We start from the raw sequence: 13,968 nt of genomic DNA, 5'->3' as shown, positions 1-13,968 counted from the left end.
TATTTCTCTAATGATTCTCACGAGGAAATACGATGCGCGTTGCAGTCCAAGGGTGACAATGGATCCTTTGCGATCTGTAACGTGAGGGCAACGTGATACCCTTACTTTTACGACTCTACTGATCTTGTAATGTTTTCTTTTTCCATTCGCTTCCTAAGAAGCACATAATGTGTATTAAGTCGTTTGCGTAGTATTGGAGAAGAAATAACTATCGGCATTGCACCTGAATGCAAGGCGGATAATTCATTTCCGAACAGCCTGTTGCTGTTTTATTCACGCCATGCTACAGTAGTGCTGTTGAACTACACCATCTCTTAAGTGCACCTGAAGATGCAGAACAAAAAGCCGGCGGTGTACCGGGTGTTAAAGTCCCAGGTTACGCCGCCCTGGATGCCATTACAAAGGCATTCGAACATCGGCAACCACCATCCTCGCCGGCAAATCCTTTGACCTCATTTCCTTCGCGAAGTCTCCCTTGTTCTACTTGTTCTCACTCTCGGCCCCATAAGTCTCCACAATCCACCCGCAGAACTCCTCCCACTGCTCCTCAAAGACTCGCTCTGCCTCCTGCCTCTCCGCATCAGGCATGCAGCTGTATTCCAAACTCCACCTGGCCAACTTCCTCCAGCCTCTCAAGTCCATACCTCCCGCCTCTCCATCTCCACGACCAGCACCGGACATGACTTGATACCATTCATGACTCATACTCGCCTCCCAGCAACCGGGGTCATCCGTATTGATGGTGCACGGCACACATTGAGCCAACAAGATAGGTAGGGGGTGGTTGCGGATGCCCGAGGGCGCGAGACCGAGGACCTCGTTGGAGATGGGGCAGGTTTCGATGGCGATGTTACGGGCGCGGCAGAGCTGGAGGAGGTAAGGGTGGTGCTGCGGTAGGGCGAAGGCGTGGCCGATGCGCTTGGAAGAGAGGAGGACAGCGTCATAGAGATTTTGGGAGGTGAAGGTTTGGAGGGTCTCGCCGGCGTGGAAGATGAATGGAATGTCGAGACCGAGCGAGTCGCAGTGGGTGCGGAAGTCGAGGAGCTCTTGGATCCAGTGGAGGTGTGAATGGCCGTCGTCTTCTTGGCCTGTTGATGCACCCATGTGAGTCAGTCAGGCGACGCCTTCTGGTGGGTGTTTGATCAGTCTTTACGGACACCGACGTATTACGAACCTTGCATGTCAAATCCTGCGTTACCGTCAGCTCCGGCCTCCAGTGCAATAGTGAGGAGGGGCGGGGCACTAACCACAAATTAGATCCGGATACTTCTGCTTCAGCTCAACACAGTCGTTCATCATCCAACGCATATTCTCCCGTTCGCACAAACGAAAACTCCCGTAAATGAACCTTACTCCCCAGAACACCATCCGTTCAGCCCGGATCCGCGGTACCTCCTCCTCCAGCACCTCCTTCAACAGGCCTACCATTTCCTTCCTGTCCAGCTCCCTACTTCCGTCATCCGCCATGACGAAGAACTGCCAATGCATCGGGATCCTGATCTCAGCATAGCTAACCCCATCGCGCGCAAGGTGCCACAGCACCCGCTTGAAATGACCCTTCCACGCGCTCGTATACGCGACAAGGCCACGCAGCACGGCGAATGACCGCTTGAACAACGCCCAAATGCCGTCGACGGTCTGCTCAGGCGCGTAGGCCCGCTCCGCACGCAGCACAATCTTGCCGCGCAGCCAGCGCTCCGCCTCGGCTCGTCCGCCGGGGAACTCCTGCAGGAAGCGCGTGTACGGCATCCACGAGCCGGCGACGTACGCCGGCGAGAAGACGCTGACATTGTCGTGCGCGAGAGCCAAGTCGGCGGCCGGCAACACCGCGAAGGTCGGCAGTGCGGCGGCGAAGAAGGCGGCGTGCGTCAGCGGCGCATCGGTGCGGACGCACATGTGCGGGTTGCGCTGCGCGTCCGCCAGCAGGTGTTCTGGCGGCAGCATGGCGTCGAAGTGGCAGTGCAACAGGGCGCCTTTGGGTGCGCGGGCGGCAATGGCGAAGATCTTGGATTCTGCGATGGTCGGAAGGCCGTGGAGGAACTTATGGCCTAGCTCGAAGCCTGCGCCGGTTGGATGGACGGTGTGGAGCTCTGCCTGGTCTTGCTCTTTCAGAGCGGCGAGGATGGCGTTGGCGTGGGTTTCGACGGGGGTGGAGGGGGGGAGGTCCGCTGTGAAGGATTGAGCGCGCTCAGCGGCGACGAGGGCGGCGCGCGCGGACATGTACTCGTCTTTGGTGGCGTAACGGTGGCCCACGGGGGGAGGAGTGTATTCAGTCATTCTGGGCTACAGGATGGGTGTGGTTGGCAAGGAGTGGGCGACCGTATGAGTATTTGAGGTTCTGATTTCCGATTGTGAGATGATGCTGACATGCATGCGTGCATGAGGCGTGAGACGGTCACCAAACTCGCGTGGTGGATACAGCGATTAGCATTCCGCAGCGGTGACTGTTCGCCCACCGGAGATCCTACGGAAAGGTGGGGTAGCCACCTTCCTGATCCGGGAGACATCCTGAAACAATGGAAACATGGAAATCCAGCATCCGATCAGCATGTATGTGTATTGCCCACTGCATGTGCGATAACAGCTGTATGCGCGGCCAGAAACTAAAGCAAACTTCAAATTTTCGGAAGTAGTATGCCCGCGTGGTAACTATTGTATGCTTCAATTCGACGACCGTATTTACCGTGTTGCCTGTTAGCAGAGTCCCCTCAGGTCGGAGGCTAGATGTAAGTGGCAAACCGTCTTTCCGTTTTGCATTTACCTGAACGGAAGCATCACTCGAGCTTCTCATTCGGTATGCCATGTTGTTATCATGTAGACATTAAAGAAGCTGTCATCACACACTGTCGCAAATTAGCCTTTGCTATCCTTAGCAGACACTCGCGCATTGAAATCATGTCACCTCGTCTCTCGAACGTGACTGCGGCGCACTGCATATCGTACAACTACCAGAGGGCCCACTGCCACCGAGAACTGTCATTTTCGTAGCACACCGACTCAAGCTTTTGCTGTCACCTGCAGGTCCCCTCTTCTTGCGACCTTACCCATGGCTTCTCTGGCAATCCATCACAACCACACAGCAGCGCACTAGGGATGTCATTCGCGTGCGGGCCAGCGTCTTGGGATGTGTGACCTCAGGCCGTCGAACGTAGCACTAATAGCGCAAGGGAATCTATACCCGCGACCCCATTGGTAGGGGCGGTTATGAAATTGATGAGACTAACGCACATGAGCTGTTCTTTTCCGCTGTGGGGAAGCCGCATTTACTCCCAAGAAGCGGCTGGCAGGAAAGTAAAGGGCGAAAACAGCAGCAATGTAAGTCAACGGAGCGGTGAAGGAGAGGAACTAACAACAGTGGCAGTCTCATCAGTTACCAATGCCGAAGCCAAGAAATCATGAAATGTATGTCATCCGTAAAGCATACTATTCTTGACCCCGAGCGATCTGTATATAGCAACCTTAAGAAGTTCCCACTATCCATATCGCACCGCTAGAAGAAAGAAGCTTTCACCATGTCCGTGTAGAAAGAAAATAGTAAGCAAATCCGAAGACCGAAGTTTGGCCTCGAAATACGGTTCCTTCATGAACTGGGGATGGAGTGACCCAGCAGGGACGCAATCATGTCGCACTGTACGGCGTTTAGCCACAGGTCAGATGCCACTCTCCCTGATCTGACCCCCATTCTTCTTGTCGGAGCCAAGAGAGCTGGAAGAAGGGCGACGGTAGACGTTGCCGAGCTTTGCTTCGTTGTCATTCCTGAACGCCTCAGGCTGTCCGGCCCTCTCAAGAGATAGACCACGGGTTTCGGTGGCAAGTAGAATGGTGCCAAATCCGATGATAATGTCGAACAGTCCCCAGAGCAGGAAGGTGCCCCTGTTCCTCTGTGTCAGTACTACAACACGATCATTGGGTCCGCGTGCTTGGAATTGGGACTCGTGTTTGCTACCCGGTTGACCGGAATATTGGTGCGACTTACCAGCCCATGCTATCGATCATGTATGGCGTGGAAATTGTGAACACGAAGTTGAAGAGCCACTGACTGGACACACCAACAGCGACACCGACTTCACGGTAACGGTTCGAGAAGAGCCTGTCTCATCGTAAGCTGACTGGAACGCAACACATACATCGCATGAAGGAGTGCAAGACTTACTCGCTGCAGTAGGGCCACGGCAACGGACCCCAGGAAAAGTTGTAGATCATCACAAAGAGGTAGATCATGGCAACTGTGGCCTTGGCAGCAGGTGGAACGTCCTTTGCTGCGCCGGAGTCGATGGGTTTGTTCTTGAGGACGGCAGCAGTTACGATCTGAGTCGCAGCCATCGCGAAGGCGCCAGAAGCCAGATTGAACTTTCGCGTGAAACGGTCGGCCGCAAGGCAGACAAAGGCAAAGCATGCGATAACTTTGACAGCCCCGAAAATTCCGCTCAAGAGCAGGCTACGGGTCTCGTCGTCGCCAGTGAGCAGGCTGAAGTACTGCGGACTGTAGTACGCGAAAGCAGTGGCACCGGTAGCTTGCTGAGCCAGGAAAAGCGCGAAAGCAGCCGAGAGCCTCTTCAAAACGGATCCGTGAAGAAACTCTGGGAAGGGTTAGAGATTGGACCATTGATACAGATAGGCAACGTACCAGTCCAGTGAAGACCTTCGGTTGCGTGATGCTCTGCCCTGACCGCCATCGAAATCTCCGCCAGTTCATTGGCGACCTCGGGACCGTCTGAAGCACGAACCCACTGGAGGTTTGCCTTGGCCTCTTCCATGCGGTCTTTGGTGATAAGCCAGCGAGGGCTTTCCTTCACCGTCAGCATTCCGATAGCGAGCAGGCCCGAGAATAGGATCTGGAGGCCAACTGGGGTCTGCCACTGGCTCTCGGTGCTTTCCATGTTGACTTTCACACCATAGTCAACCCAGTAGGACGTGAAGATGCCTTTCGTATTTAGTTAGCCAGAGGCAATGCAATGGTCGGCTGCATGGACGGTGACATACCAAGAGTGTAGGCCATCTGGAAAAAGCTGCCAAGGCGACCGCGAATCTCCTTGGGGGACATCTCTGCATTGTACTGGGGCACGACGACCGTCATGGCGCCGAGTCCAAGGCCAGAGATGACGCGGCCGACGTAGAAGCAGGCAAGGCTGTGCGAAGGTACGGTCTGCATCATGGCGCCAATGCAGAACACGACGGAGCCGACGAAGATGGAAGACTTGCGGCCATACTTGCGCGACAGGGGAATGCTAAGGGGGCAGGCAACAAAGGCACCAAGCTGCTGCAGAGAAACGCAGAGTGAGGAAACATGGGTCTTCTGGGCCTTGGTGAAGTTGAAGTGATCTTGGAAGGAGGTCAAGGTGAGGACACCGCCTACGAAGGTCAGTCTGCGGCGATGCGATAGCCCGGGAAGCGGGTGACGTTACCGACGCTGCGTCAAGCATTAGTGGACGGGATTTTAGTAGGTTGCGGTGAAGAAGACGGGAGCTACTCACATGCCAGAATCGTAACCGAAGAGGAAGCCAGCGATGCAGGCGATGGCGCCTACATAGTAAGCGTAGAGCGTGCCGTGGAAGGCCATGATGCAAGCTTACAGCACAGGGCCACGGGGTAGAGATTGCTGTAGCGCGGAGGCGGGTGCCTGTCGGGAACGATGATCTTGAGCAAGCGAGTAGTGTAAGTGAGGTCAGACACAGGAGGCTCTGGGGTGTCGGGTCTTACGAAGACCATGCCGGGCGCTAGCTTTTGTTCCATCGAATCCATGCCAAGCTGCGGGCGACGTTGCAATGCGAATCAGGCGCTCAGCAGGGTTGGCAGTGGGCGTAAGCTTGCGCAACCTTGTCGGCGGGAGCGGCGTGCGCGGCGTGGAAGCGGCACTTGGCGACGGAGGAGCGCGTGAGGATGGTGCGGACGCGCGGGTGGCTTCTGGGCACAGCTGCGATTGGTCGGGTGAAGTGAAAGTTTTGGGTCGGAGCGAGCAGGCATAGGATGTTGTGATGAGCCGCAAGTGTTGCGCGATCAGGGCGGCCCAACGGGGCCTAGCGCGGGCCTGAGGGAAACGCGGGGAAGGCGCATCCCTGCACGCACGCGCCCCGCGGTCACAAGAACAAGCACCTGCTGCTGCTGACCGCCCGCCCGCCTGGAGCAGGGCCCGCCGCTATCTGGTCAAGCCGGAGCACGCCAGCGACCCTGCGGCCCATAAATTGTTCGCAGCTTCCGCGCCGCCTCCGCTGACGACGCCCCGACTGTCGAACAAGCAAATACAGCCGGATCGCCAGTGGCTGCCGTGGGGCCAAGCATCGCATCCCCGAACACCTCGACGCTGCCGGCCTGACTCGGCGGACTATCATGCGGCAGACCATGTTTCGACGCATCCATTCCCTGCCAATGCCCCTACCCGTCACTCCCCACCGCCCGCGCGGCCGCCCGTGTTGACGCAGCTCGAGGAGCTTATGTGGACCCTCGAGCTGTGAGCTGGCGTGTTAAAGGCCCTCTACCCCTCACCTTAATCCTGCACCTCAATTCCTCTGCTCTCGCCCTCCTCCTTGTGCGCACATTTGCCGGCTCCAGCACTCTCTCCCTTGCACAAGCCCAACCATGGCAGCTCCCAAGCGCCCGAACTTCCTCGTCATTGTTGCCGACGACCTGGGCTTCAGCGACATTTCTCCATTCGGCGGCGAGATCAACACCCCCAACATCGCAAAGCTTGCGCAGAATGGCATCCGCTTCACCGACTTCCACGCTGCTGCCGCCTGCTCGCCGTCGCGTGCGATGATCATGACTGGCACCGACCACCACATTGCAGGCCTAGGAAACCTCATTGGTGCGTCAAACAATTCCAATCCGGCCGATGGCCGAGTGCTGACGATCCCACGCAGAGTGGACAAACATCAGCGGACAGAACGACCCAAAGGGCGGCATGTCGACAGCTCCCCAACGCGGTATGCCTGGCTACGAGGGCTACCTGAACGAGCGCGTCGCCGCCCTGCCCGAGATCCTGCGCGACGACGGTTATTTGACCCTCATGGCGGGCAAGTGGCACCTTGGCCTGACTCCTGAGCGTTCTCCTAAAGCTCGCGGTTTCGAACGCAGCTTTGCCCACCTTCCCGCCTGTTCGAACCACTATGCATACGAGCCCCAGCTGCAATCACCCGATAAGATCCCCGAATTCATGACAATGAGCTTCATTGCACTGCACAACGAGGACGGAGACTACGTGAAGAAGCTGCCCGACGGCTGGTACAGCAGCGACGGCTACGGGGACAAGATGCTGCAGTACTTGAAAGAGAGGAAGGAGAGTGGTGATGAGCGCCCCTTCTTCGGCTATTTACCTTTCACTGCTCCTCACTGGCCGCTGCAGGCACCAAAGGAGTACATCGAAAAGTACAAGGGTGTCTATGATGATGGCCCGGATGCTCTTCGCCTGAAGCGGCTGCAGCGTCTGAAGGACCTGGGGATGATCCCCCAGGACGTTGAGCCTCATCCCGTGGTTGCTGACGAGGTGAAGGAGTGGAATGAGCTGACGCCCGAGGAGAAAGCCAAGTCCTGCCGTGCCATGGAAGTCTTCGCAGCCATGGTCGAAAGCATTGACGTGAACGTCGGCAAGGCCGTTGACTACCTGCGCGAAACGGGCGAGCTAGACAACACATTCGTCTGCTTCCTGTCTGACAATGGTGCTGAGGGTGCTGCGTACGAGGCCTACCCCATGGTCCAGGGCAGCATGCTTCAACACCTGAAGAAATACTACAACAACTCGCTCGACAACCTCGGCGCCGGGGACTCCTTCATCTGGTACGGTCCGCGCTGGGCGCAGGCGGCGACGGCGCCGTCGCGTCTGTACAAGGCCTACACCACTGAAGGCGGTGTGCGTGTTCCTTTCGTCGCGCAATTCCCCAAGAACATCCAGGCGCCGGAGCGCAATGGCAGCATCACGGACGCATTTGCAACAGTCATGGATCTGGCGCCCACCATCCTCGACATGGCTGGCGTCAAGCACCCGGCCCCGACCTTCCAAGGACGTGAAGTTGTGAAGATGCGTGGCAAGACGATGCTGCCTTTCGCTCAATCCGCAGACGTACCCCGCGTCCACGAGGAGGAGTTCGTCAACGGTTGGGAAACGTGTGGCCGTGCGGCGTGCCGCAAGGGCGACTGGAAGATCGTATACATCCCCAAGCCCAAAGGCCCTGAGCGCTGGCAGCTGTACAACCTACGGGCGGATCCGGGCGAGGTGCACGACCTGGCGGACAAAGAGCCGGAGAAGTTGAAAGAGTTGTTGAAGCTGTGGGATGACTACGTCCTGGAGACAGGCGTCATCCCGTTGGCGCCGGAGTTGGGCCACTTCCTGAAGGCGACGGAAGAGCAGATGCCGGAGAATGCGTGGATGGAGTACGAGTACTGGAAGGATGGCGCCCGGGATGACGAGACGAGGCACCAGTTTTTCAAGAACCCACCCAGGTTCAAGAGAGAGGTGAAGCAGTTCTAAGCCTTTGAGAAAGGTCGTAGCAGTGTAACTAAAATAGAATCGAAGATGTTCTCACCTATCACGCAATATCACGCGGGGTGATGAGGGAGACACGAGAAGCGGGACAAAGCCCGGTGATGGGAAGTTGGGGATGCCGTCTGCTACGTACAAGCAACGGCTACCGGGGGTTGAGGTAATTGGCAGGAACGGTGTGGAGAGGGGCGCGCGTCAAGGGGCGGGCCAAACCGGCGAATCAGCCTCTTGACGATAAGACGATAAGGGTTTCTGATTCAGCGACGCGTCTTCCCTAACCTGTTGCTGTCTCACAGACCCCAAATCGCTCCTGCCCGTCCCAAATTAAACCTTCGCTCGTACACACTATATGCTCCGCACCCCCGAGCCAAGTCTTGGGCCGCCGCCGGTCAATCGGCCAGCTACATGGTGACCCCCTCCATCTAGCCTCCGCGCTAAAACCACCCCCCCGGGATGACCTAAGCATTCGCTCGTCTTCATACTTTCGTTGTCTCTACTCAATTGCTTTTCCTAATTATCCGCGGCTCGCGGGACTTTCACTCCCATGGCGTCCAAATCCCCCACCAGCGCCACGTGTTCCCGACAGCTCTCTCCGAGCCGCAGCACCTCGCGGACTGCCATACGATCCTTCTTCGCCGTTCTTGTCTTTACGCTGCTTTGGCAAATCCGCTCCTTCTCCAGTCGCGCCTTACCCTCCAGCTCCGATCCATCTTTCTCGTATCCTACGCCGCAAACCTCGTCTCCGCCCCCCGCATCTGGCGGGAACACAACTTGCCCCGAAATCCCAGGCCTTTCCGACATCTTCGTCGTCCTCAAAACCGGCGTCGTCGAGCACCGCACCAAGCTTCCCGTACACTTTTCCACCACTTTGCGCTGCGTGCCGCGCTATGCCGTCTACTCAGACTACGCCGAGGCCGTTGACGGACATGCCATATCCGATGCGCTCCGGGACGTCGACCTTAAGGCGACGGAGCGGGCAAATGCCGACTTCTACACTCGCGTGCGGCGCGGTGGGGGTCGGGACGCACTGTCGAAGGAGGAGCTCGAGGCATGGAGCGGAGTAGCAGCGCAAAATGGTGGCGGTGTTCATAACCGAGGGAAGAAGGCGCAGGAGCTACTGGCAAAGTTGAAGCAGGAAAATCCGGGGCGCAGGCTAGACAAGTGGAAGATGGTACCGGCCGTGGACAAGGCGCTGCGAGCGGCGCCGGATGCGAAGTGGTTCGTCTTCGTCGAGCCGGACACGTACGTTCTGTGGCCCAATCTGGTCGAGTGGCTGCAGCTATTCGACGCCGGCGCGCCGTGGTATCTGGGCGAGCCGGAGCAGGCGGAGGCGAATGTATTTGCCAATGGTGGTGCCGGGGTGGTGTTGAGCATGGAGGCAGCGAAGAGGGTGGGCGCATTCTACAAGGAGAATGCCGACCGCGTTCAGCGGATCACCGCGAGTCGTCCGAACGGCGCGGCTGTGCTGGGGAGGGTGTTGCAGGAAGTCGGCGTGCCGTTGACGTGGTCATGGCCAAGTCTACAAAGCAGCAGCCCGTCCCAGCTTGACTGGGGCGAGGAAAGGTATGAGTTCGGCAGGCTGTGGTGCCACCACGCGATCAGCTATCACGGCCTCTCGACGGACGAGATCGAGTATCTGTACGCTGCGGAGCAGTCCGCCAGAGCAGCCGTAAGCCCACGCTTCAAAATACCACTACTTTATCATGCGCTAATCCACTACATAGGGCACCCCGCTAACCCACCATCGCCACGTCTTCCAAGACTTTGTCATGCACCAACTCTCATCCCTCAAGCCCAACTGGGATAATTTCGCTGACCGCAAGACGTTCCGCAAGCTCACTAAGAAGGGCCTGAAAAGCGGTAGACGCCTCAAAAACTGGGGTGATTGCCGCCTCGAGTGCGACCAATACGGCAGCTGTATTGGCTTCTCATGGATCGGAAAGGAGTGCAGGTTCAACACAAAGTTCCAGTTAGGTCGAAGGAATATTACGGGCGGTGGGGATGGCAAAGAGTTGACAAGCGGCTTCATGACGGACAGAGTGGATTGGATGATCAGATGGCTAGAGGATGAGCCATGCAAAAAGGGGGAAGAGTGGGTGCTGCCAGTGCCGTTTGATGACACTATTGACGAATAGAATGATTGAGAGATTCGAATATAAACAAGGTCTCGACAACCCTGGCGTTTCTCCAAGGCCCATTGCGAAGAATGTCTTGGGGATCAGCTGTGCTTATCTTATCGGTCGGCGCAATCCATTGGCGTCCATCGGCACTTCTACAGGCATGTTTCGATTGGCCCAGAGATAACTGATTAGGAAATATGATTCGGTGATATTATGCTATAGCGCGTTATAATCTGCGTGGGTTGTAGAATTCTATGTCCGGACGTGCTTTCCCGAGTCTCGGTCGAATGCCCACATGGGAACATATTTTCCTCGGCGGAACTTAGAAGGCTCAGGACTCTGTAGCCTGCTGCGGTGCCGGTCAACGCGTCGGTGGATCGTGCTGACTGAGGAGATGCGCTTACTTATTTGAATCTCGAACTAACTAAAGTCATTATGCAATATTCTATGTGATAAACATGGCTTCCTAACGCCTATCGCCAGCCCACGCTCGTCTGCGACTGACTCTTCTTATGTCCTGGCGAGAAGCCTGTCGGACTGTCTCTCTCTCTCTTGATCGATGACCTCCTTTCCGGCTGCTGAGCCAAAACCTTCAACCCACCACCAGTTCTCCAACCACCGCCTGCGGCCGTATGACTCTGCCTTCTTTCCCCAGTACCAAGATTCCCAGCGACCACTACTTCAGCCGTCGAGCCCTTCCTCACATGCAACGGACCCCTTCGCTTCACCACCGGCGGCCCACCCGCCCCCATCTCAGAAGCACTGCCGCCACTTCTCACGCCATCACCCCTCTTCGCAACCTCCCCCTCACCCTCAGGCTCGTCAGCTTCCTCCTCATTCATGATACCAAACGCCGACCTTGCCCAGCAAACATCGTCGCCCCGCCAATCCAACCTCTTGGCGTTCCGGCGGTTGAGTTGCTCGCGGACCAGCCACGGCAGCAGTTGGGCCTCGAAGTTCCGGCGTCCCGGCATTTCGCGGATGACCCATTCAGGGAGGGCGATTTGACGCTCGTGGTGCCATTGCACTGGTGCCCTATTGGTTGCCGTCGTTTTCCTCTTCTCCTTCTGCTTCTCACCATGATGATGGTGATGAAGAGTGGTATGTGTCTTCGAGTGGATGGGGAAGAGGGGGAAGAAGAAGGAGAGGATGTGGTAGAGGAAGAACCAAGGCCAAAACACCACGAAGAAAAAGAGACATAGGGGTGATGATAGAGACCCAAGACTCCGACGGAGGTAAGCCGGGACGAGGGTCTGGAGTCTGTGGTGCAGTGCCTTCTCGGAAGGGGAGGCGCAAAATGAGGAGAATGACGGAGAGGAGGAAAGCAGCGGAGAGCCGAACAGCTCCGAACGCGGCACGCTCGGTCTGATCCACTCCGCACCATCGCCCTCTCCCTCGATCTCGCGGTACACCCATCGTGGATGCGGCTTTCTCCGCGGGACAGCAGTAGCCCGGACTCTCTCAGCTGCAGTGTTGATCGTGTTGGTACCGCGTCCTTCCGCTTCTTCTTCTCCGGCGGTGACAACCTCTCCACCATCATCCTCATCCTCGTCATCTTCAAGCATCGAGAAAGCGCTTAGCCAAGGCAGCCAGCCAGTCATAGCAGTGCTATCAGCCACCCTCTTTTCGTCAGCACTGTTATGATGATTCTTTCCCTTGACATCATCGACATCATCGCCAACCGCCCACTCCCGTAGCGACGCGGGATCGTACGGCGTGCTTGCGAGCGCAAACAAGTCTTTCCGATGTTTGACTGAGGGATGAATCGACTCATTCGTCACGAAATCGTCTGGGTGGACACCCTCCGCAAATTCCAGCTTTTTGTAGTATTGACCGGGCGTGCGCATAGCATATCGCTGTGCACATCCTCCTTCAGTGCCGTCTGCCTCGTCTTGCCGCAGAAAGTTGATTGCGGCGAGAAGGTGGCTGAGTGTGGCGGTCAGCAACGTGTACATCAAGCCACCTCCGGCGGTGCTCATGGGCATTTCAGAGCAGTCCCCAGAGTGACTACGTCTGTGAGCGTTCTGGCGGTCGGGCTGTCTCGGATGAGTGGTCGACTGCTCAGCACCCAGGAACTCGGCGACCGCATCGTCATCAAAGTCGAGCAGACCGTCTACTTGGTCGCACATCCACGCCAGCGTGATGTCCGCGATGTCCGTCCGGTCTTTCGCATCCGCGGTGTCGGTCGCACCGCCGCCGACGGTCTCGTGGAAGCCGGGAAACCAGCATTGCTTGAGGTTCGGAGCACAAAGGGCCTTCGAGGAGTCCTTGAGGTCAAGACGCCACAGTAAAGGGTCGAAAGAAGCGCGGTTTTCGTCGAGGGCCAAGGCTTGGAAAGCATGGTCGATATCTGGCGCACGAGCAAAAGTCAAACGAGATATCCTTCCAGCTGTAGACGGGAGTGCTCACGCGAGTGCAACGTCATGTCCTGCAGCTGACACTTCCCATCCTCCCCCCTCGGAAACGTATCCGGATATTCCAAGTTGCCGACCTGCTCGAGTCAGCAATCTTGCTCTGTTCTCACCGATCCCCGGGATGGAGCAAAACCAACACCCACCGTATCCCACACCCCCACCACTCTTACTCTCACATCCACCCACATTGCGTCCCTCAGCCCCTCGATCTCATCCAGCTCCCGTCTACTCCTGTGCGCCAGCAAGCCCTTCCAGAAGCCTTCGTCCCCTCTCTCCACTTCCCCATCACCGCACCCCCATTCCATTCTCTCCGTATATAGCTCCCACAAGCGCCCCCATCTCACAACTTCCCCCGGCTTCAGCAATCCCACTTCCGTAAGCAGTCCGACCACGATTCTCGCTGTCGATGCGCCCTTGCCACCGCCGAACACGGCAATCTGGTCGCCGGCCGCGTGGTTCGCAGCGAGGAATAGATAGGCGGCAGCGACGTCCTGCTCGAGGGTGGATGCGAGGCCGGAAAGGTAGAATATTATTTGCGGGACGTCGTTGGCGCCGTGGCGAGCGAGCATGCGAGAGAAGCGGGCGACATTGGACGCGGTGTGCGCCGAGTGAGCAAAGGAAGGCGAGTGTGAAGCGGGCTGAGAGGTGAAGCTGCCGTCGCAGCAGAGGATGAGGCGTTTCGTCCTCGAGGACATGTTTGCTTCTCTCGCGAGGGGTATCAAGGACCGAAAGATGTAGAGCAAACGTTGCGGTGTCGTTAATCATGTAAAAGCGTGAGATCGTCAAACTGCCGTCGTACGCCCCTGGGCAGGGAGGAAGGTGGGAGACAGAGCAGGCAGAGCAGCAAAGGACGACAAGAAATGGGAAGTGTTTACACAGGCTCGCACGGGGCCCCACAGAAAATCAGTGTCGACATGTGAAAAGGGCCCGCGGTAACCGGCACTAGAGTCACGATGCGGGC

General features: G+C 57.2%; 5 protein-coding genes across 5 annotated transcripts; 2 read left to right on the top strand and 3 right to left on the bottom strand.

Moving 5' to 3' along the window:
* Positions 1 to 480: 480 nt before the first annotated feature.
* SLS55_008002 (uncharacterized protein) lies at positions 481 to 2,277 on the bottom strand (the record flags this gene model as incomplete). The annotated part of the gene is made up of 3 exons (XM_066779417.1): positions 481 to 1,088; positions 1,175 to 1,189; positions 1,248 to 2,277. 3 exons carry the CDS (start codon positions 2,275 to 2,277, stop codon positions 481 to 483), a joined length of 1,653 nt encoding a protein of 550 aa, XP_066630221.1.
* A 1,373-nt stretch (positions 2,278 to 3,650) lies between these two features.
* Positions 3,651 to 5,709, bottom strand: SLS55_008001 (uncharacterized protein; the record flags this gene model as incomplete). Its single annotated transcript, XM_066779416.1, has 7 exons — positions 3,651 to 3,873; positions 3,977 to 4,090; positions 4,154 to 4,580; positions 4,628 to 4,924; positions 4,984 to 5,366; positions 5,475 to 5,523; positions 5,574 to 5,709. The coding sequence occupies 7 exons, from the start codon at positions 5,707 to 5,709 to the stop codon at positions 3,651 to 3,653; spliced, it is 1,629 nt and encodes a 542-aa protein (XP_066630220.1).
* Positions 5,710 to 6,576: 867 nt separating this feature from the next.
* SLS55_008000 (uncharacterized protein) lies at positions 6,577 to 8,461 on the top strand (the record flags this gene model as incomplete). Its single annotated transcript, XM_066779415.1, has 2 exons — positions 6,577 to 6,802; positions 6,858 to 8,461. 2 exons carry the CDS (start codon positions 6,577 to 6,579, stop codon positions 8,459 to 8,461), a joined length of 1,830 nt encoding a protein of 609 aa, XP_066630219.1.
* A 556-nt stretch (positions 8,462 to 9,017) lies between these two features.
* SLS55_007999 (uncharacterized protein) lies at positions 9,018 to 10,608 on the top strand (the record flags this gene model as incomplete). Its single annotated transcript, XM_066779414.1, has 3 exons — positions 9,018 to 9,048; positions 9,262 to 10,142; positions 10,198 to 10,608. 3 exons carry the CDS (start codon positions 9,018 to 9,020, stop codon positions 10,606 to 10,608), a joined length of 1,323 nt encoding a protein of 440 aa, XP_066630218.1.
* A 385-nt stretch (positions 10,609 to 10,993) lies between these two features.
* Positions 10,994 to 13,702, bottom strand: SLS55_007998 (uncharacterized protein; the record flags this gene model as incomplete). The annotated part of the gene is made up of 4 exons (XM_066779413.1): positions 10,994 to 11,013; positions 11,336 to 12,943; positions 13,003 to 13,084; positions 13,178 to 13,702. 4 exons carry the CDS (start codon positions 13,700 to 13,702, stop codon positions 10,994 to 10,996), a joined length of 2,235 nt encoding a protein of 744 aa, XP_066630217.1.
* Between the last annotated feature and the right edge of the window lie 266 nt (positions 13,703 to 13,968).

The sequence above is a fragment of the Diplodia seriata genome, assembly GCF_021436955.1.
Source record: "Diplodia seriata strain FDS-637 chromosome Unknown scaffold_8, whole genome shotgun sequence".
NCBI classification, from domain to species: domain Eukaryota; kingdom Fungi; phylum Ascomycota; class Dothideomycetes; order Botryosphaeriales; family Botryosphaeriaceae; genus Diplodia; species Diplodia seriata.
This window is presented reverse-complemented; position numbering and strand designations above follow the sequence as displayed.